At 44.9% G+C, this 23,572-nt stretch overlaps 1 protein-coding gene across 1 annotated transcript in view; it reads right to left on the reverse strand.

Moving 5' to 3' along the window:
* Window positions 1–23,572, reverse strand: part of CACNA1B (calcium voltage-gated channel subunit alpha1 B) — a 288,836-nt gene that overhangs the window by 24,605 nt on the left and 240,659 nt on the right. Inside the window, 10 exon segments of the mRNA XM_034067574.1 lie at window positions 266–362; window positions 6,579–6,706; window positions 10,067–10,217; window positions 10,983–11,074; window positions 11,732–11,797; window positions 12,819–12,935; window positions 18,089–18,094; window positions 21,881–21,964; window positions 22,115–22,225; window positions 23,092–23,256. Coding sequence (XP_033923465.1) covers window positions 266–362; window positions 6,579–6,706; window positions 10,067–10,217; window positions 10,983–11,074; window positions 11,732–11,797; window positions 12,819–12,935; window positions 18,089–18,094; window positions 21,881–21,964; window positions 22,115–22,225; window positions 23,092–23,256 — 1,017 coding nt within the window.

The raw sequence follows: 23,572 nt of genomic DNA on the forward strand, positions 1-23,572 counted from the left end.
GAGAAACACTGATAGAGATAGTGGAGACATACTTGTAATGACAAAGTGATGTGCCATAATTTTAAAGACCAAAAAATAAAGGTTATTAAAGAACAAAAAAAAAAATAAGAAAAGCAGATCATCCAAAATCCAGTCTGCTCGGAAAGCAGAGGAAGCACCAGCAAAGTCCAGGAGAACAACACTAATGCCACAGAAACCCAGCACCCACTTCAGCCACGGCACAAAAAGCTGGTGGTTTGGCAAGAGTTTCTTGGGGTTGGTCTACCTTATAGGCAACACGAGCTGGGCATTTCTTTCCAAGGCCTAGAGGTGGGGACATGTGTCTCAGCATCTCATACATGTCTGTGTAACTGATGCGCCCGCTTGGAGTCAAAAGGAGGGAGGCAAAATCAAGAGGACACAGAAATCAAACCAGATCGGGTGGAGGGGTGGGAAAAAAGAAGGAAGGGGATGGGGAAAAAAGGCAACACAACCAAGCAAATGAAAAGGAGGAGAGAGAAGGGAAAGCAGACAAGAAAACAGAGATCTGGTTAATCAGACTTCTCAGGAAAACAAAACCAAAGAGGTGGGTAAATAGGAAGGTTTCTCTGCTTCCGTTGCTGTGTTTCAATGCCCAACGTCTCCTCCTCACTGCAGGGATGTCCCATGGCCAGAGCTGCGCCTGGGCAATTCGGTCCCTGTGGGGAATGACTGATGTCTCTGCTTGGGGTGGAGAAGGTGTAGGGAGGGCTCGGTTTAGCTGGCTCTTTGCAGGGGTGGAGGATGCTTCCCCTTCTGTATTCACCATGCCAGGGAGAGCTGGTAGGCAGAGTTATGGGACAGGGAGAGACAGAGCTTGGAGAACTCATTGAGCTTTCCTTCTGTTTGGTTTTCAGGTTAGCCTGTAGGCTATGAGAGAAGCAAAAAGCCAATCCTGGTCTGTGTGCTCAGGGGACAGACTGGCTCCAACCCAAGGGTGCAGTTCTGCACAACCTCCAGCCTGAATTTGACAAAACCAGAGCCCAACACTTGTTTTTCAGGAAAGTGGTGGAAAGGAACCTGTTTCTTCTTTATGTTTGATGGGCTCCTCTTCTAATGCTGCCCTGCATTAGAGAGAGCTGGGAATTGCAGGGATCTGGGAAAAGGCCCTTAGACCAGCCCAGTACTGATGGCATCTGCCTTCAGTTCATGTTGGTAGCAAATAATATCCTGCCTAAAGAGCAAAAGACACAGAAACTGCAAGGAATTCACCTGCTCTGCTTTTTTCTGGCTACTGAAACTGGGAGCATGACTATGACAATCCCATTTAGGTTTCTCAGGGAGCTGCCAGCTTATTACATTGTGCAAATCTGTGCTGCCTGTCATCTGAGGAGACTTAAGTATATTGTAACATGTTATGAATGTTTAATGTCTATAAAAGCAGGACAGTATTATCACTATACTAGGAAAGAAACCAAGACCGAAGCACCTATCTAAGACCCCTTATCTCAAGCAGGACAGCTACAGAAGCAAGCACCAGCACACTGCCCTGACACAGGTCTCAATCCCTATGTTAAAGCATTGATGCAGAAGGGGGTGGAAGAGAGAATTTACCAAGCCAAAAACATCTATTCCTGTCCTTGGTTACTAATGCAGTTAAAACACCACCCAGCTTTTACAGCCCAGAGCTTATTTAAGGGCTGTTGAGAGACACAAATTGCAATAAGAGTCAATGGCTTCCCCCTGACGCCTCTCTTCTGCCTCTGCTCCCTGGCAGGAGGTAGAGGGTCTCATGACTTTTCTGCAGTGCTTAATAACTCTAAATCCCCAAATCAGGTGCGGAAAATACTTGATCTGGAGTGAAAGAGAGAAGCAAGCTTCATGCTGGCTCCTTTCATTTGTCTCTCCTTTTCTTCTGCTCTCCACGTACTGACTGCAAGAAAATCCCTGCCTTTAACCAGGACCCCACTGAAGTCCAGTGCCATCCTGTGCTGGTTTTTTGTAAGATCTGTCCTTAATTCCCACCTTGGCTCCCAAGGACACTGTGCTTTTCCTGTGCCATAAGCCAGGAGGTTTCACTGGATCTTGGAGATGTAATTTTCCTTCCAAGGCCATCTCTGGCTGTTGCACTGGAAAAAGCTCATCCCCAGCTTAGGTCACCATCCCACCCTGCTGCCCCGTTAGCCAGTGCCTAGATCAAACATCTTTCCAGTTCAGGAAAGGGAGGGCTCAAATGCTGATCATCCAACTGGAATGACAACACTTTGAAGCCCAAACACGATGGACAACTCCCTGTAAAGCTTGGGGGCACATTTCTCTCTGGTGTGTATATACGGAGAGAAAGTGCTCTGGTGCTGTGCTGCTTTTCCTCAACACTTCCCACCTAGACCTGGCAGGATGGAAGCTGGGGGGTTCACTGTCTCATAAAGCTGCCTGTCTCCAGCCAGCTGGGGTGTGGGAGTAGATGGGGAAGAGATGCATGACGGAACAAGAAGGCAATCAGTCAATCATTCCTTCTTTCAGGCAAGGGGTTAGTTACGTTGCAGTTTCTTTTCTGTACCGGTTGCATTTGCACTTGGAGGGGAGGTTGTGGGGTGTAAAAAGAAAAAAAAGAGAACTGAAAATGCTGGAGGGAGTCTCTGAAGTTCCAAACCTTGTAGGCCACCCTATGAGGGCACTTCTTTCCTAAGCCCAGGGGTGGAGCAATAACACGTAACAAATTGTACATATCCTTATAATGAATCCGGCAACTGGAAAGAAAACATCAGATGTTATGACAGCAAAAACCAGTTTTTCCCCAGGCAAACAGAAGTCGGAAGAGCAAAACACACTGAAAAGCAAGGTTAGTCTGAGAGCTTGCAATGAAGGAGGCACTATAACACACACAGAGAAAGGAAGAACTTCCAACTGCTCCACAAAATCTATATCCTGGCATTTTCTTTGTTGAAAACTTCAAGTCATGTTCAAGTCTTTCCAACCACTGCATCTGGTTACCTTTATCACTAATGTGCCCAACAAAACCAGAGCCTGCAGCACACAAACAGCCTGTTTAATGGGTTATTACTGGGATTCCAATTAGCTGGCTCAGAAGAGCTTGGGAACCATCACCTTCCACTGTTACCACCTACATAACTCCAGCAGGGTTGTGCTCTGCTTTATGGGTAATAAACTGAGTCCAGAAACTGCCATCATGAGACCTGCTTTGACCATTGGCACTGGGAAAACCTTTGTTACCAGCAGGTGAAATCAGATGCCTCCAGGTAGCTTTATCTTCAGTCTCATTAATTCCCAACAATATTTAAGCTAATTTAACAGTAGGATTAGATTTCTTACTCTACTGTGAGCAACCAACTCATGTACAAAAAGAACGGCACTGAACTTCAAGATGACCTCTCCTGTAAAACGAGATGATTTGGCTTCACTATGTTTATTTTGGTACATCATAGAAAGAAGGCTGGAATATTTTGGACTGCCTCCTTCAATATTACTGCTTTTTTGGAAGTGAAAAATTAAGGTCTATTCAAAACCTTCAGAAGCCACTCAAAACTATGAATTCAGAAAGAGATCAAATGGAACTGTGCAAGTGTTGGCTGCAGGCCTAATCATGGTTATAAAAAGTACTTTGGTTTAAATGAGTCAAGAAGTTTGCTGAAATTAGAGAATGGTTTTGTAAATTCTGTGTGTAGAAAATATGTATGAGCAGTTCCTCTAAGGGAGAGTCCATGGAGGGCCTTCAAACCAGCAGAGGTATTGTATCAGATGGTTATGGCAGCAAACCATGTCAAATTATGACAAATAGGGATTCTTTTCCAGGTTGTTTAAATCCATTTGAGTTCTGTTTATTTTCATCATCATCTCTTTATCTCAGATAGCTAAGGAAAAATGTCTATACTGGCAGCTGAAATCATAGAGTGGTTTGTGTTGGAAGGGACCTTAAAGCTCCTCCAGTTCCAACCCCTGCCATGGGCAGGGACAGCTTCCACTGGAGCAGCTTGCTCCAAGCCCCATCCAACTTGGCCTTGAAATGCTAAAAGGAGATGGGCTGACATGGAAAAGAAAAAATGGATCAACATTTGCTTTCAATGAGTTCGATCAATCAGTAAACAAATGGCTGAATAAAAAACCCTCTTCTTTTAAAACCCTGTGTCTTCAAGATAGGATGTGCTCCTGGGAGCTGTACCATGAAAGATGAGCTAATAAGATCAGTCCACAGAGAGATGTTCTGAAACACCATGGCCACAGCTTCACAGAAGTTCATCCCAAATGATCAAAAGATCTCTTGTGGCCTCAAACTGTGAATAGATTTCAGATTACATTTAAATTGAGGATGTATTAGTCCCACTTATGAAAACACAAGTGAGTTCAGTGGAACTATTCACACACGGAAAATCCACAACATGTGCATGTTTTAGGATCAAGCCTCGAGCATCATGCATTGGCTGTCCTTTGATTCTCACTTCTGCCCCGGTCCATCTGTCAACATCAATAGCTTCACACCAAGCAAAATGGGAGCAAGCTTAGAGAAAAATGGGATTAGGATCTTAGTATATGACATACTCTGTATTAAATACTCTAGAAGTGAAAAGGTTTGGCCTCTGTGTGACTCACGAAACACAACCTCTGTGCTCAGAGTTAATAAGGAGAGCAAATCTTTCTGTAAGCTTAATGCTTCTGACTCTTATGGGTGGAAAGTTCCTGAACACATAAAACATTAAAAAGTCGCACTGATACTAATTTTTCCCCTTGCAGGTGTGCTATTCCTCCCACGGATGCTCACCAGAGCCAAGACTATTCATAAGGAGAGAATGGGCATTCCCAAGTTTTCAGTCTCATTGGGATTTTCTAGTGGCAAAAGATAAGACTGGATTTGAAAATGGGGGAAAAAAACGCTATTTACTGCCTGCCAACTACCCACAAAAGACTTGTCTGCGTTACAGAGCATGTGGTAATGAAAATCTGCTCAGAGATTACAAGTTGCTAGCATGTTTGCAGTATATATGCAGGCTCATGGTACAGCTGGCTTTGAGCTAGTTAAAAATCACACAAACTGCAGAGAAATGCAGTTGTTTTGGAATAGGTTTACACTTAAATTTAGCCTAAATCAATTTAACTGAGATTTTAAAGTGGTTTAATTGCATCCTAGCAGGGAGTTTGAGATGCTGATTATACAAACACTTACTGCATCTGTCTCTACTGAAGGGAAACGAAAAAGAGTAGAAAGATTGGAGAAGCTGGAGACAGCTTCATTACAAATACAAGTAGATTCATAGCAGAGGAAGTTTTGGGGAGGAAAATGGATATAGAATTAGTAGGGTTAAGTCTCCCAACAGGCAGATTCCCAAGCTGCAGAACTGCAAGGAAACTACTGTGACTGACCATCTAGAAATGCATCCAACAACCAGGACTGTTGTGCAGTAGCTTTCTCTGAGCAATGGAGAAAAGCAAAGTAAGTCTTGCTCTCAAAGTGACCACTGACCAGAACCATTCCCTTAGTTCAATAAATCCCTTTAAATGCAGTGGCTTCTAGGTCTCCCATACACTGAGATATTTAATCCCAGACAAGCTGCATTCTCTGGCAATGTCTTTGAATAAGGAAAACAAAGAAATAAAACCATAAACCCAAACAGCTCACCAACTGCTGTGAGAAAACCATTTCTTCCTTTAGCACACTAATCTATCAGGAACATTTTATCAGAGGCTCACTGAGAACTGAAATGCTTCCAAAGTCAGGCTTCCTGCCTTTTCTTCTTATTTCACATCTTATGTTCCAACTGCAAGTCCAAAAGCTGAAAATGTTATTTAGAAGAACAAAATTCCCTTGTATAATTTGCTGGCATTACAAGGAGGATTCCAAGATCCAAGCACCGTGTTTGATAAGAAATGTCTGTTTGAAAATCACATGTTTTGAGCAAAACACCCTCATGTGGAGAAACTTGTATCACTCCCTGCTGCCTCACGGGTGGGTGAACACAAATGATGAAGGCTGAGCCTGCAGCACTTGACTCGGATGCAAAGCAAGGGGGTACATCAGATCCTCTTAAGAGATGGGCAGCACCTTGAAAACTTGAATTGTCTGAAGTTTTTTGTGTGGCCTTAGGTCTCTTCACAGGATTTGTGAGAACTACTATTAAGGTGGTTCTCAACTAGGGGAGACATGCTGCACAGATGAGGTATAACAAGGCCTGCTCTCTCTAATTACCTAGAGTGCTGCCAAGGGCAAGAGTTTCAGCATATTTTTATCTCCAAACTGAGATGCAGAAACCAAAGGCAATCAAAGCTCCTTTTGGAAATGCGAAACAGCTTTTCTACTTGGCCAGTTAGCCAAAATCATTTGAATCTACCCTATTAATTTTTGGCTCGGGGGTGGAGGGTGCATTTTGCTTTCTTCATTTGTTGGTTCATGTCTATATAAAGGAAATGTCCTTGTAATGACACCAGATTTATTTGTTTCCAGTCTGCAATGAACTGAAGTTGGATCATTTGCCACCAATGTTACCCCAAGCTTTGGAGCCATCTTCCTTCTGGAGCTGTACTCACATTAAAACAGGCTGTTCGTGTGCATAGGTATGGTATTTATACACAACGGAGATGCCTTTCTCCATATATAACAGTGTACATACCAGGCAGCTGGGTCATATTCAGCCCAGACACGAACAAACTCATCCAAATGATGGGGCCCAAGGATGGAGGAATCTCTTGTCAGGTATTCAAAGTTGTCCATGATCACAGCCACAAACAGGTTTAACATCTGCAGAGAGTAAGCGATAATACTGTTAGAGAGACAAGAAAAGGGGAAAGTAAAGAAAGAAGAAGAAAGAAAGAAGAGGAGAGAAAAAGGAAAAAAAAAGATGGAAAAGTGAAGGAGGAGGAAGGGAATATAAGGGGGAAGAAAGGGGAATGGGAAAAGAGAAGAAAAGCTGGAAGAGGAGCTGGAATGATTCCCTTAGCATGATTAGAATGATATCCTTAGTGTGGTTTCTACAACAAGCAGCTGCACACTGGAGAATAAACTGTATAGACTTAGCACTGGGTACCTGGGCCGCCTGCTGCCTTCTCTTCTGCAGCAACCACTACCCCTGCAGCAAGCAGCAGGTTTGCCATGGCTTTTGGCCTCAACCCCATCACTGGAAATGCCCTACAGCATGACCCATCCCAAAGTCCACTGGCTCAGCACCTCTCCCTTGCCCCATCTTCGCTCTGCTCCAGCACAGACTAACTCATGGGCTGCAGCAGCTGCGGCACCGACTGGCTGAACTGGGTGGACTCTTCCAGCGCTCTCATATCAAGACATATCAAAGCAAGAACAGCTAGGAGAAAAGCTCTTCTTCAGCTTGGATATCCAATTTCAAACCCAGAACAACTCAAACTTTCAAAGATACTCAGAAAGACAAGGGGCAGGACACACAAAAGGTTCCTGCCCCTAATGGCCACTAACACAGAGCCTGGCAAATGCTTCTGGCATCTAAAGATTCTCCTCTTATTAAAGCCAATGGAAGAGTCACAAGGATTTCAAAGGGAAAAGATCAAGCTGCAGCCAGCAGAATGGAAAAGCAGGAGGGCAAGGGGTATGGATGCTCCTGTGTTGGATAAAGACCTCAGTGGCACCTTTCTACCTTTGTTGTGTCTATTGAAGGGAGGCTGAGCTCCTGCTATGAGCACTGTTCCCCTCCATCACACTGAGCAAGGAGAACTGTGGTGAAGCCATCTGAGAGTGCTCACTCAAGGATAAGCAGAATTAAACTGAATGCAAATATCCCTGGCTGGTCTGTCAGCCATTAAAAGGAAACCAGGCAGAGGATTTTGGGGTTTGTGCAGTTTTCAACAGTTCCTGTGGGATCTGGATGGAGAAGGGGTCTTGGTGCTTGCTGGGACACACAACCCACCAAGTACCAGCAAGCACAGTTCATAACGAATCACCCCTAAACACTAATCAGGGACTCCCCAGATCTTTAGTCCATCTATTTCTAGGACACACCCTGCAAGAAAGTGGGGAGCTGAACCCAGTTCCCTATCTATCTATGGCTACACTAGGGTCCTGAGGTGTCTTATACCACCACCTTTTTCAGGCCAAGTTGTAGAGCACAGAGCCAAGCACTCCCCAGCCCTGCTAATGCCTCAGCTGCAAACAAGGTTTCTGCCCTGCAGCACTAAACATCACTGCTGGGTTTGGGGACCAAGGCTTTGTGCCTCCCTGGCTCCAGGATTCTCTCAGGGACTCTGTGCAACACAGCCTAGACAAGTCCTAGGATCTTGTTGCAGTGCACTATACAGTACTGGACAGGGATGTCCGAACCAGCTCTCAATCACTGAATCAAAGACTGGTTTGGGTTGGAACAGACCTTAAAGATCACCCAGTTCCAATCCCCTGCCATATGCAGGGTAATAGCGATAAGCTGCTCAACAGCTGCAAGCACTACAACCACATGGGCAGGCTCACTCATGCTCTGGAGGTACCCCACACACAACAGTACCCACAGAGCATCAAGAGACAGCAAGACATCCTTTTCCATTGCTCCTAGCTCCAGCCATGGGTCAGTACAGTTTTCCGTTGTTTGCACACAGCTGTTTCTAAAATTCCCATATATTTTCAATTTTCAGTTTCTATTTTTCATCAGTGTAAATGTCAGGAGGAAAATGTTGTTGAGCTGGACATTCACAGAGAGCCAGAAACAACATTAAAAACCTGAATACATTACTCAACCCCTCCCACTCTGTGGTGTAACCAGAAAGATGTGATCTCCTGGCCAGGCTGCGGCTCTGTAATGCTTTAATCACTTGTGGGGAACCACATGTTTCACTGCAATGAAGTGCTGAATGCTCTTGAAGAATTGAGTTACAGCCCTGTCCCGTGCAGCCCAGCTGCTTGGCTTTTCCCTGCCTATTTTTGGAGCCTGCCCTCACTGAGTTTGCTCTTCATGCAAAGCTGTGTTGCACAGATGTGCTCCAGCCTCTAATTCTGCTACTACATGTGGAATGGGATGGATGATACAAGCCAGGGAGGGTGAGCCAGGAGGAGATGTTTGTTTGTCTTTTGAAGAGAAAGGTTTAGGAACAATAATGCACGTGAAAATAACAATGAGGATGTCTGGTGTTGGGGTAGGGATTTGTACAAGGAAAACAACTGGCTTTGAAACAGACTGCCAAAGGTATCGGTAAATGGGGCATTAACTTTGTATAAGGGACTCATGTTTTTTGATATATGCAGAAGAAATAAAGCATGGGATGTCAAAGGGGCAACAGCAGTAGGACAAAGGATCTTGGTATGGGGCATTGAAGCTGCTCTGTCTACACCCAGCATCAAACTGCCACGTGTGCCTCTTTTTCCTGGTTAAAGGTCTCTGATGACAGCAGGAATTAGCTGCACAAAGCACCAGAGCTCACATTTTAAAGCAAAGCCATGGAACTGAATGTAGGCTTCATACATTGCTTTTCGGTACATTTCAGAACCGACTTTCATATTCTTTCTCCTTAAAGTTTAATTGGGTCCCTGTCCCTGGTTTTCCATCCTTCTGTCCCAGTGGTGCAGAAAGTGAAGCAAGGCCCTAGAAGCAGAGAGCTTTTTATGCCTGTAAGTGATTGGAGAGACACTGGCACCTATTGGAGCTGAGACCTAGCCTGGTATTGATGACCACAGGCACAAACCAAGTATAGCAGCTCTGTCTAGTTTCACGTCTAAAGCTTTCCTATCACCATTGCAAAAGAAAATTATAATTGCATGTATGTGACAAACAGAATACAATGCATTGAGTAAGTGTGATGCTGCCTCCTGCAATCACTGATGAGCCAACATTTTCTTGGACATTCTCACCCTACTCTGGCCAGTTTGCTTACTCAAAGGAAATCAAGACAAACCAGATTAATGCTTAATGACAGATATTAGACTCCCCTGTGAGAAGGAAGATAAACCCCTTTAATAACTAAATGATCTCTTTGGGGATTAAAGGGATTTTATCACCGGGATGATAAATGGGTTTTAGTGAAGCTCTCTTGTAATGTTGTATAAATCATAATTAGGGAGAAGAAGGAAGCAAGGAAATGAAGAGGGAAGGGCTGGGAGGGGGGGTCCACACCAGTACCCCCACTATGGGAGAGACTGGATCCAACTTACCAGGAAGGAGCAGAGGAAGATGAATGACACAAAGTAGAAATAGGCAAAGTCACTGCCACATTCATTTTTGGTGAGGCCAGAGAGCGGGTCGCAGGCTCTGTTGCTCAGGCACGACAGCATGATCTCATGCCAGGCTTCCCCCGTGGCACTCCTGCAGTTGGGAATGGCAGAGGGTGAGCTTATCCAACCCCATCACGGTTACACACCTGAAGCACATCCACCTTGTGGTATTGCTGTGCTTAACTAAGTACTTTAATAAAGCAGAAGGCTGTGGCCAGGTGGAGATACTGCATCTACATCAGGAATTTGAACTACCAGCCTGCTGATATGGAAATGAAAGGAGGAAGAACATTTCCCTCTATTACCGGGGGACAGAAGAAACTCACCAGGCTAAGGCAGGCTGAGCTATACTGGTTTTATGGAGAATAAAATCAGATTGATTTAAACATGTCCAGTGCAGTGAAAATAAACAGAGCTTAGATTGTTCCCTTTTGAAGCAGCTAACTTTTCTGTCCTCGTTCTGGCTGTAAACCCAGCGGAGATGATGGGAAATGAAAACTGCTTTCCCCTTGAATTTCATATTTCCCATATCAGGCAAATACAGAAACACCAGGATGATTTGGTTGGTCATAGTGACTTGGATCTTATATTAAGCCTCTGCCTGACTTTATATGGGTTGTCAAGGTGTTGACTGTCACTTTATGGAGATACTGGTGTGCTGAAACAGATCTGTCCTAGTCAGAGATGTTCCAGGGCAACCTTTAATGCTAAGGAGGATGAAGGAGGAAAGGATGCTTTACTCCACGTACCTTTCTTAGAGGATGCTTAAGTCTCAGCAGCCAAACTGATGTATGCAAAACCAAAGACTTACTTTTTGTTCACATGCAAGTCATATGGTGTTTTATCCTCTACTTACCTGAACAGAAGCATCAGGGCTTGGAGGAAGGTGCGGAAATTATTGTGTCTATTAATGGAGGTTTCATCATCTAGAGCGATGTTCCCAAATACCTGCCACAGAAAACAGAAGTGATTCAGGCCAAACACATCCTCATATGGACACTGTCAATGAAGGTGGATCTAATGGAGCAGGAAGAAAAGGCAGGGAAATAATTTGTCCTTTTTAAAGGATCTGAAAGTTATGCTTCTGCGCTGAAGAGGGGGGTAAAATGTGTTGTAGAGATTAAATAGGGACAAAATCAAGCTTAATGTGCTTCATCTTCACACAGACCCTTTCCAACACCAGCTCCATCCCAGGTCAAGAGAACTTTCTCATTTCTTATTAGGAAGGTGCAGAGACTGAGCTGCTCCCTGCTCTCAGCTTCTTGATGTGCCTGTTCTCAGAAGGGGCATGTTCTGCCCAAGGGAGACATGGCTGCTCACCAATGCCTTGCAGTTGCTGTGCTGTGACTCCTGTAGCTGGTTTGCCTGCTCACCCTCTCCCTTTGTACACCCAGGGCTACGTTCAACACAAAACTTGGCAATAAGCATAGAAAAAGTGGCTTTTCTTTCCCCACTTCTGATGTACCTGACATCAGACAAGAGGAGTGCTTCCCTCTTCCTAAGTCAGTTGTTGATCTTCCTGTGGAGGCAATAACCCATTTGCACCCTGAACCAGAGGGACAAAACCAGGCTGATTCTGGTCAGTATGAAAGCTCAGCTTTTTACCTGCATGCCAATGATGGCATAGATGAAGAAGAGCATTGCAATGAGGAGACACACATAAGGCAAGGCCTGTGGAAAAGGAGAAGACAACATTAATGACAGCAGATACAAACATCAGCTGATATAATTTAATTCCTTGTGATTTCTGGCATTCTTCCTTCAGGTGAAGAAACTGGAAGAGAACTCTGAGGGTGCTGAGGCGCTGGCACAGGGTGCCCAGAGAAGCTGTGGCTGCCCCATCCCTGGCAGTGTTCAAGGCCAGGTTGGACACAAGGGCTTGGAGCAGCTGCTCCAGTGGAAGGGGTCCCTGCCCGTGGCAGGGGTTGGAGCTGGAGGAGCTTTAAGGTCCCTTCCAACACAAACCAGGCTGGGATTCTGTTATTCTATGAATTCTGGCAGCCTTCAAAAGACAAACCCCTGGAGACAGGTATCATCGATCACAAAACAGTCTGGGCTTACCAATGGCTCTCTGTACATCCCTGCAAGCAGACCAGCAGTAAGCAGGAAAAGCACAATAAGAAGTTCCACAGCAAGCACTGGAGCTACTGGCAAGCACTGACACTTTCTATGTAAAATTGTATGAACGTTAATTTTTAATGACCTTGTTGTAAGTTTAGCAGACAAGTTCCTGCTCTGAGACAGGCATAGATTGCAACCCCAGGAGAACAAAAAGACTGAGTTTCAGCAAGAAATCAGTGAAGGCTACAATGTAATGATGACAGTAACCAAGCTGAGAGTAACAGCTCCTTCCTACTCAGGCTAAATGAATGGGTAATTAATGCAGTGAAGGGTTTTCATTTCAGATTAAGTGATGTCCTCTCTGCACTGCATATGCCCCTTAGCCAGAGATAAAACACAAGCTGTAGAAATGGGCTGCAAATGAGCTGAGAGCTGCTCAATACCCAACTTCAGGGCATGTGGGCTCTTATTTAGATCTGGAAAACATTCCTCTAACTGTTTTGTAGAGGTGCAGATAGGCAGTTCCCTTTGCAAAGAGAAGCTCTTTGATACCCAGTGAAGGATGCTACAGACATGCCAAGCATCACCGTCTCCCCGTCTCTGCCCTGCCTCCCACCCGTATAACACCCACCTTAAATGACTGCACAAATGTCCAGAGCAAGATGCGGATAGTGTAACCCTGCCGGAGGAGCTTGATAAGCCTGGCTGCCCTGAAGAGCCGCAGGAAGCTGAGGTTGATGAAGTTGTCCTGCGGAAAGTAAAGGGTTTGTGTCCTTCAGAAATTAACGCGATTGGAAACCACAGCCCGCAAAAAAGAAATTAAAATTACCAGCTTCACGATCTAAGCAGCAAATCGGCCACCAGAAAACCTTCCAAAAGAAACATTCGTCAGTGCAGATCACTCCACATGCAGCAAGTATGAGAAAATCCCTCTCCACAAGAGCCCTCCCCTCTGCTACTGGGTCAATGATGGAAAAGGAAAAGGCCTTTTCACGCTGTCCATGGTTATTTTCTTTGGGCAAGGTAGATTTTCTCCCCATAGAGACTCGGGGGGAGGCAACGGTGCCGTGTTATCATTTCATAGAGAACGAGGTTGTTTTGAAGTCTTGGACAGTTCTCTTTCTACAATGAATTGAACTTAAGCCAAGACAGTTGCAAGGGTCTGTACATATAACCTCTACCGTAACAAAGAAAGGCATCATTCAGTGAGGATTAAAACATCCTTGAAGGAATGAGGGTGTTTTCTAACCTGAAGGTTTTAAAGGTTTATACAACATGTGACTGGACAGGCTCATCAAGGAGAAATGGCACCAGGAAGACTGTTTGGAAGATGGATCAATGGCAGCAAATCAATTGGGCAGATTGAGGGTTCAACAGCAGGAGGGGGCCTTAGGAACCTGCTGATTCTTTAGATTAATATAAAATGTGCCTTTGCAGGTGGATCAAAGAACTGCTGGGTTTGTACGATTCTCCATACCCCACACCCCATTTTTATCTTTCCTTCAGGGAAAAGAGGTTTCTTGCCCCAATGAGCTAATCTAGAGAGGGTTCTTTCCAAAACAAAACATGCAAAAGCCAGATCCCTCTTGCCCTCCTATTTTAAGGAGATTAAAAATATCCCCCCTTTCCGTACTAATTCCAATTTGCTTATTTATGAATCTCTGTTAGCAGCCACTTATTTGACTGAGTAAGCTAAAGAGAAAGCATCCCACTTTAAACTATCAAGCAGTGGAGTGGAAAATACAATCATAAGGAGCTCCTGTTGGTAAAGATGAGCAAAAATAGTCTTTCCTTTGTATTATTGCTTTACCAGGAGATACCCAGTCGTACTGAAATGACCCACATTTCTTGCTCATTTGGCTACAGAGCTCATGCTGCATTTGGGGGGGCTTGTTGGATCTATTCATTTATTTAAAGGCCAGCTCAGTTTTGGGGGCATTAGCATCGCATTCCACCAATCCCAGAGTTCAAGAAATCAGTCTCAGGCATGCACTCGGTTTCTCTCATTTTAAAAACACAAGCAGCTCAGAGGTAGGCACAGACCGTATATCAGACTCAATCCTCAAATAAAGAGAAAAGAGAAAAGCACAGGTATGTTCAATGAAAGAGCAGACAACACTGAGCTCATTCAAGTCAGCAACAGAATTCAGCTCTGGCAGGCAAAAGACAAGCGAGGATTCCCCTGGGTTGTTCAAGGTCAGCAAAATAGGCACTAGAACTTCAACACTTGTCTCTTAGTATCAGCTTCTGGTTCATTTTTCACATCCCTTCACAAAATACCACCTTAACAGGTAAGGGCCATGTAAGACTCAGGGGCAGAGTTGGACCACAGCTGGATAACCAGGTGCGATCACTAATGTGGTCCTTAGCAGCCCGTTTCCCTGTGGCACTGGCTGATAGACCTCTGCAGAGCAGAGTCAACCAGTGCAGGGCAAAGGTTTAACCCAGAGTCCATTTAATGATGGAAGGTCTTCCCACTGGATCAGACCTCATGTGTAATGTTCATGGCACTTTGGGTATCATGCCTGCAAGTCTGACAAACTACCTTCAGAGCAATGCTCAAGCCAGACCTAAAGTGCCTCCAAGGAGCATGTGCACACTCAGCATGTGCAGGATCTGTCTCTCTGTGTATGAACCTGCCTTACCTCTCTTTTCCCTTGTTTTACTGCAGCTTAACAGGAAGAACATTGTTTTGTTCAGGCTTTGCTATAATCTCCTTATCACAGCTGACATGATGCTCAACATCAGCTTTGGTCTAGGCCGACTACAAGGTCATACTTAGCCCAAGCTATCCCTGTGCTACATGAGGTATTATACAGAATATTGTCCATATATACAGTATGGAACAAGGGGCTCAGAACTCTGCACTTACATCTATAACTACTCACTCTTTGGGATTTGGAGGGACAAACAGTCCATAACAGTCCCCAAACCCTCCCTGACTCATGCAGTGACATATCTTCAAGTGCAGCCAGAGCCCCAGCTCTGCTGGGAATCACTCACAACCCAGGAAAATCCAGTCACCAACATCTGCAGACTCATCGAAGGACTGTTCTCTGCGCTGTTTGTAGGGAGGCAAAGTTACACACGCTCGTGATGGATGGAAGGGCTCCACGTGTGTAACCCTCAGCACACCAGGTAGAAAACCCATCCTTCGACACCCCAGCTTTCCAGGCAGGTATTAGAACCGCATGCACTTAAAGGGGAAACTCCACATTGCAATATTTCTTGTATATAACAGAAATTTGCATCAATTCTTCTCCCACTTAGCCACCACATTACACACAGATGACCATCCTCTGGGTTATCAAGGTGCTGCTTTCCAGGTTTTAATTTGCTTTGCTGTTGCACAGATGCTAAAGGCTGGCTGGTGCTCATGAGAAGCACCATAGCTGTGTGGTTTTATGATTCACCTGAAGACTGGCAAATCTCCTCCTGCCCTGTCACTATTTTCCTTAAAGAGGAAGCTCTAGTACCAAAGGCCCACAGTCACCCGACCAGGCTCTGGGGTGATGGGCACCCTCATACGACTGCCTTACAGCAGCTTCCCATGACCAGAGTACAACCAAAGCTCAGTTGAGAGATATCATTCCTGGAGCAAACTGCAAAGCAGGATGTAGCAGATAAAGAACTGGGCTTGACTGTTGTCCCACCATGGGCAGACAGCCGGTTTGCCCTGTTTTATGGTGTTTTCCATACTGAAAAGACATGAAGATTAGGAGATACAACCTTTGCTCAGATCTGTTCTTCAGCAGAAGAGTAGTTTCCTCCCAAATGCTAGAGCTGTGCCCACCATCCGCAGGGATGAGGAACAAGCTTCGTTCTGTGCACCAGTGACAAAGCACCAGCTCAGTAACATTTTGGATCTTGAAACCTGCAGCAGGAATATGAGGGGTTTGTGCCATGGCTGGACAAGCTCTGCGGGATGTAGAAGGAGGTTCCATTACACTGCAATGAATCTGGGAGAATTTGAGCTGCTCATTCCTGCTTCTTTCTCCAGCCCTGTTGCAGAAAACAACTGCCCCTTGGACATGAAACTTCAGTTTTCTGTCCTCAAACTGAAAGGCTCACCCAAAGTCGCAAAGAGCTGTGGGAAGAGGAATCCAACCAAGCCAAGAATGGGATCACTCAGGAAGCTTTGGCAGTTGTCTTCATCTGGTATCAATAAGAATTAACTTACTGTGCTAATGATCTACTCTAGAGGAAATGGTTGTGTTCCCTTGTCAGTACTGAAGAAGAGATCCTGAATCTTGCACAGGGTCCTGGCTTCCTCTGAAGCTTGGGGAAAGCCTTGCTGATTTTAATGGGCTGAAGATGTTTGCCACACAGGTCTGTGCCTTGGGGACACTGCAGTTATAGGCATCTCGTATCATGTCCTTTCATCCTGAGCCAGAAGTGATTTTGTGTGTGATGCCCATTTTTCTCCTCATTCCCTCCTGTCTTTAAACTTTGGTGCTTCTGCTGCAGTCACTATATGCTCCCATCATCAGCAGTGGAAGGAAGAAGGCAGCTCCAGACGACAACTTGGTGCTCCAAAGATCCATGTGGGAGTCTGAGTGGTAGAGGGAGCCTGTACTACACACATGACCAGAGAGACTGCAATCCTAACAAACCTCAGGATGAGCATTTAAACCTTTAACAGCAACAAGGCCAAAATTTGGCCAAACTGAAAGAAGCTGTTTTTTTCCAGTATTTTTTCCCTGTGTGCAGCTGATGCCAGAGCCCTCATCTATGCTGCCTGGACCAGGGGTGCAGAGGATGAAGTCCCCGAAGACATCATCTCAGCTCCCACACATCTGTAATGGTTCCAATTCCCAGATTGTGCTGGGAGGCCTTTGTCATCTTTTTCTATGCTATTTCCTAGCAGACAATTCCCTTCTGTGACCCTCCAGGAAGAACACACAGGGCATATTTGCAGTCTGCCATAAAGATTCACTCTGCTTTACTTCTTAACAGCAACTGTGCAACAGGAAGACCAGATGTTAACAGATCCAAGACCTGTTGTCAGGTGGCCAAGCAAGTGGCTTTGATAAGATTTTTGTCTCATTTGTGTTATTAACCATAGCTAATTATCTGTATTTTTTATTGTATTTTTCTTTATTCATTCCATTTTGCTTAATTTATGATTTTCAAAGGCAAAGACCAGTATCACCAAAGGCATCTTTAGAGCCAGGCACTAAATTCCCAGTGGGATCTGGTTGCCAGTGCTTTTCAGCCCTGTTCATAACAGGGCTTCTGCATTTTACTTCAGATCTTTGGTTTTGCATCCACGGACTCTGTGTCCACTGTGGTGGCAAAATGCTTCTATAGGATGGTATCACAAAGAGTTTTCCAAGTCCCTCTTTCCTATGAGTTCTCTTTTGATTTGAGAGAAGCAAGTCTGTAACCACTTCATTTTTTTTCCTTACCTTACAGTGTAAACCATGGGTTTAAAGTACCTGTAAGGCAGCTCTCTGAAAGGGGCTGCTTCCCTTTGCAGGAAGCTCAATGTTTCTCACCATAAAAGAAAACCAGTTTCTGAGAGCTGAATTTGGTTCCACCACCCACAAGAGGTTTTCCAGCCAGCCAATCTTCTCTACTCCAGGTCATCCAGCAGCATCCTTCCCTCCTATTCTCATTCAATTTTCCACCAAAATAAAGCAAGTGTCAGTCTCCCCTTTATCATTGCCAGGTGTAACAAAGAGCAGAGAACAGGCTATTGGTAACTGCATTTGCCTCACGTCACCAATTAGCCAAGGGGAAGAAGATGCAGGACAGAAGCCAGTTTTGAGGCACGCTGCAGTGAGGCTTTTTTTCACCAGTGCAATCGGAAATCTCATCAAAAACGAGTCAAATTAAAGAAAAACGAGAGAAAATAAAAGCAGAGAATTTAAAGAATTGTTTAAATTCAATGAAACCAACCGTGTCCTATATGTGATGTTGTCATGGATGGGGATTTTGCAAGGTTATTTACAAATTTATTGGGTTTTTTTGAGCAGCAGGTGCACAACATACAGACGGAGACATGGTTTTCGCATTGTATGTTGATTGGATGGCGTGATTCAGCAGGTAGATAAGGAAAATAAAGAACAAAACAGGAAACAAAAAGAGAAAATGAGTAATCAGGACAAGCAAAAAAGGAAACTCTGAAAATTTCACTGGAAAAGAAACTGTTGGGTTTTTAGGGGGTGTTATTTTGTGATAGTTACATAAATCAAAAAGTGCTTCAAACCAAAACATGTTCTGGATCCTAAAGGGTAACACAGACAGTGCAGTAGATATTTGCATTTCATTTTGTAATGCAAATTGGGAGGCAATTCACAAACACTTGTCAGGATGGTTTTTGTATTTCCAGGCATAGAAATAGATGTCAGTTTGCTATATGCCCATTCGGACACCTCCTCCTTGGTGCCCCCTATTATATCTCAGTTACTGAGAGAGTAAAAAACTGACATAAGTGTTTTTTGCCTAAGGAAATAAAAAAATATATATACATATTTCACTGCATTCACAAAGTAAATTACATATGACACGACTAGAAAATCAAAATAAAGCAGTTAATCAACATGTCTTTTCCTTTTATCTTTACTTTTCAGTGGGTTTAAGTACCGATGTAGCACAGCTGGTGGAAGCAGAGGTGAGACTGCCCAGGTTGGCAGGTTCCTTTACCTTATAGCTGAAAAATATAGTCATGGAGAAAAGGGGTGCTCCTGTAACTGTGTGTGAGCCTGATCTCAAAGTTATACCCAGACAGCATCCTCTTGCTGTAGGGAACTGCAGTTGTGAATGCCCCATCCCTGGCAGTGCTCAAGGCCAGGCTGGACACAGGGGCTTGGAGCAACCTGCTCTATTGGAAGGTGTCCCTGCCCGTGGCAGGGGGTTGGAATTAGATGATTTTAAGGTCCTTTCCAACCCAAACCAGGCTGTGACTCTGTGATTCATGGGTGGTTGTTACAGGCACAGAAGCATCAAGTTGACATTGTGGGGGTCACCTGAGTGGGTGACCCTCACTTCTCAGCCTGAGGGGATGGCAAACAATGGGGCTGAATGCTTCAGGGAAGGATTAATGGGGGCTGCCACCCAGCTATCCCCATGGTTGCTCCCCAGCCAAGGAGAGGCTGGAGCTGAGGGAGGCAAAGGGAGAAGAGGGCATCCTCTGCTGTGGACAGAGCTCTGAGCTGTGGCAAGCAAAGACCTGTTCTCCACTTTGTACATTCTCAGCCCTGTAGAGCTCATAGAGCTGCTGTACCCCTGATCATGGACTGAGCCAGGAAGCTGATGAAGTGGGGTTCTACATTAGCTACTGTGTTTTCTGCAGAGTCACTCTTCATCCTGACCCTTAGCAACTCCTCTGCCCTACCTGGAAATCTAATGGGTAAAGAGAGTTTGAGCAGAGGCTGTGGGATTGAAGACTTGAGGCCACACAACTGATCTGTGCTCTCTGACTGAGGCACTCACCTGCTTGGTCACGCCTTAGTCCCTTCTGTTTGCAGTTTATTCACTGTCATTGCATTAGGTTTTCCAGCCCCTTTCTGCATTTTTCAATGGGTTCTAAATACCAGTAGTATGTAAGTGACTTAGGTGTACCTCTAGTTTAGCAAAATAGCAAGTTATACATTACGAAGATGGATTAAAGTGTAACTTTTCTGGAATATCCATGTATTGTGTCACTTCCAGGGTGGCAAAACAGTCCTGGATTTTCTCAGGCAACTTTGGGACCTCTTGGGTTTCCCCTGATGTGGTCAGAATAACACGTGTTACAACCTATTGTGGAGCCAACAAAACAGAACCAGAGAAGAGTGCTGCATCCTTCTGCTGGTTTTCCACTCTATGTGCCCCAAGGGAAAGCACATGGGAAGGAGCTGAAGAAGGGGAAGATTTAGAGACGTCAATGGCCTGAGACAGAGGACCAAGAGGTCAGGGGCTGGAGTGGTACTGGAGGACATACAGCTTTTATGTTTAAGACATGTCTGTGAGCAGCTTTGTATTGCACAGACTGCCAGATAAAGCTGTTAAACTACTTTAGAAAGTTCTCTCGAACGTTTGACTTTAAGGATCTAGTGTTCCAAAACCAAAAGCCTCTCCATTACTACCTGGGATCATAATGGAAAGGAGAATAGGTGGCTGGGAGCTTAACACTACTGGAGTTTACTGACTGGTTTTAGACGTAATTGATACTACTCTTCAAAGGCATCCCCAAATTGCTGCTGCCTTTGATGCTGGAAACCAGAAACGTTACTGCCAAGCAGAGAACAGGCAACACTGATCCTGCTCTCTGCCTGCTGAGTAGCTGTACAAAGCAGGATTTTAACAAGAAGCATGTGGCCTTGGTGTTGTGAAAGAGACATCTTCCTACAGGAGAAGACACCAATCTCTGAGAGACCACAGGCTCCCTTACCACGTGTGAGTTGGTTGTAATGCTTCTTCCCAGTCAAAGGAGGGGTGGAAGAGAAGCATCAGTCTCTGTAGCTGACTTGCAACTGTTTTCAACAAGTTTCAAACCAAGGCAAAAGTTTGGGGACCTGAGACTGGCAAGCGAGTGTGTCCCATGAAAGGGAGTGGGAAAAAGCATCAGTGCAAGGATTCTAAGCACTCAAAGAAGTGGTAGTTAGATTTTGTGTTTGATCTGAGTCACTTTACCCTGACTGTAAGCTGTGCACTGAGAGCAAAAGGTAATCCAAAACCTACGAGATAGGATTCACCAACTATTAAATGAGCACCATTCGTGTGGGGAGTGAAACTGGGGGGGGGGGGGTTGTGCTTTTTTTGCACCAAAGAGGTTAGTTTATAGTGCATTTTGTTAGAAACAGTAAAATGATCTTCACCACCAGCTGAATGTCCTGTAAAGAAGTCTGGGAGCATAGTTCTCAGCACACACAAAACAGATCAATAAGCAAATCCCAGGGACTGAGAAAAAAAATACTATGGTAAAGTTCAAAATCATCACATGGAGATACAGCATCCTCAGCTAAAACATGCACTGGGAGAGGAGAGGAGCAATTCACAGAATGGGTAGTACCAGGTTGTCAAGGCCTGAGTGAGACATTTGCTGCCTGCATGGAAAAACCCCCTTGAATTTAATGGCAAGTTTGTACACTTCATGTCATCTACAGGTCACATTAGCAGGGAGACAGCAGCCAGGGCAGGGCTGGCCAACAAACCCTCTGGTGAAGTTGTTTGAATCATTGCCTCGCAAAGCTTTAGTGCACAGAGCAAAAATGCACCAAACACACACTCCAGGCTGATGAGTTTCTGCCTGTTTCTATGTTCCCATCACCCCTCCCCTTCTCATTCCTCTTATCACCTTCATTCTGCCTCGTGACCAAGACTGGGTAGGAGCCCCAAGGGGACAGACGTGTCTGTGTGCCCCGCAAAGCACCTCACACTCTAAACCAGCAGTCTTCAACAGAATCCTTTTGATCTTTTCCCTCTATTAAATTCAACAGGATTTTTCCATTAACAGGCAAAAAATGGCTTGAGGTTAGAGTAATTTTCTGAACAAGAAAGTAAGGCTGCTTTCTGGCAGGGTCACTAGCACTCTCCATGGAAAGAGTAGAGCTAACGGAACCAGGCTGCCAGGTCACCCAAGGACATCATCACACACTGAGTCCCAGAGGCAGCTCTAGGGGATAAGGCTGGTAGGGAGAAGGTGCAAGGTCTTGACAGGGTACAGCTTTGTTTGTAAATGAAGCAAATTGAGCAAAGTGTACTTACCGCAATCTCTGTTACTAAAATATCAGTAATACTTCCCAACACTGTTACAAAATCAAAGACATTCCAGGCATCTCGGAAATAATTCTGCCAAATAAAAACACAAAGGGGATAGAAAGGATCCAAGGGTTATTTTCCTCTTTGCAACACGGGGCAGGGGGGGTAAATGCACATCATGAAATACAAGCATTTAATGTAGAGAGGAATCAGTTGAAAGTAAATGAGGAAGGCACATACCAGCACACCAAAGGCAATGATCTTCAGCACACATTCCATTGAAAACATGGATGTAAACACAATATTCAGGCATTTCAACATTTCTTCGTATGCTTCTGGAGCATCATAGAACTAAACCAGGATGGAAGAAAGGCTGTTACTGGAGGATCACTTACAGAACAAAAGCTTCTCCTCTGACCTGTCTGACTGCAATACTGCTCATTTCAGTGCCAGATCTTGTGCTCACTTTAAGCAAGACTTGGGGATACAACAGTTACTCATGCCATTCCATAAGCACACTGCTGCCTCCATGCTAGCCTAATGGGGCAGCTGGAGAGAGCCCCAGGACTGGAGGACTGTTGCTGGCATACATCTCCCTGTAGGCACAACATGGACCAGGGCGAGAAAGGGCATTTTCAAAACCAGAGGATGAGTGCAGAGCTGTGTTTTGTTCCAGAAGACCCTGTGAATATGGTGACCCCTTGACTGTGAAGATACTCTAAGCTAGACAAGAGGTAGGAGGGGAGTTCATCCACAATATCCAGCCACCTGCATCTCTTCCTCTTAAGCACTGTGGATCACATCCCAGAAGCCTGACACTGCTGCAAATTGTAATAATTTCCCTGGCATGGCTGGATTTTGAGCATCCTCAAGTGACCCTGCTCTGCAGCAGGAAGCCCAGGTTGAGCTGGGAGCTCAGGACCAGCAGATCCCAGTTCCCATCCCAATGGCCACATACTGAAGGGGCTATGAGCCAAAACAGTGCTGAGTGGGGGAATCCCATTCTCAATATCTCATCACAACTAAACCACTTCCCTTTGGGGACCAAGGCATCTAAACACAACCACAAGGCATCTGAAAATGGCACCAGGCAAATGAGAAGGGGTAGTTGATCCTGCTGATCACCCCCAGCTCTTAGATCAAGAGTACAAAGTCTCTCCAGCAAACACCACATTCACTCACCCAGAATTGCAAAGATTCAGTAAAAGCCCACTAACCTTCATCATGAGGACAATGGTATTGAGTGCAATCATGACCATGATAAAATACTCAAAGGGAGGTGATACCACAAATTTCCACATCTTGTATTGAAAAGATTGCTTGTTCTGAGGCATGTAGCGGGTCAGTGGCTTGGCACTTATGGCGAAGTCTATGCAGGCCCTCTATAAAACAAAAAGGGGATGAAAAGAACACAGAAAAGGGCTGACATCCTCCATCAGTTGAGATACCAGACTGGGAGAGTGAGCAGAGCATTTATTGGAGGATGGTATTTTTAAGTATTCCTCACACATGATCTGAGTACTGATGACTACTGTAAAATGCAGCCCAAGATGCCCAGAGAGTGATAACTTTTGGCCGTTTGTTAAAATATTAAACCCCCAAACACCCCTATGGTCCTCTGCAATCTTAGGAGACAGTTTTCCATCACAACCCAGCTCCCAGTAGGTCCTACTTAGGGAAGGAGTTTTAAATGCACAG

This window comes from Melopsittacus undulatus, chromosome 11 (assembly GCF_012275295.1).
Source record: "Melopsittacus undulatus isolate bMelUnd1 chromosome 11, bMelUnd1.mat.Z, whole genome shotgun sequence".
NCBI classification, from domain to species: domain Eukaryota; kingdom Metazoa; phylum Chordata; class Aves; order Psittaciformes; family Psittaculidae; genus Melopsittacus; species Melopsittacus undulatus.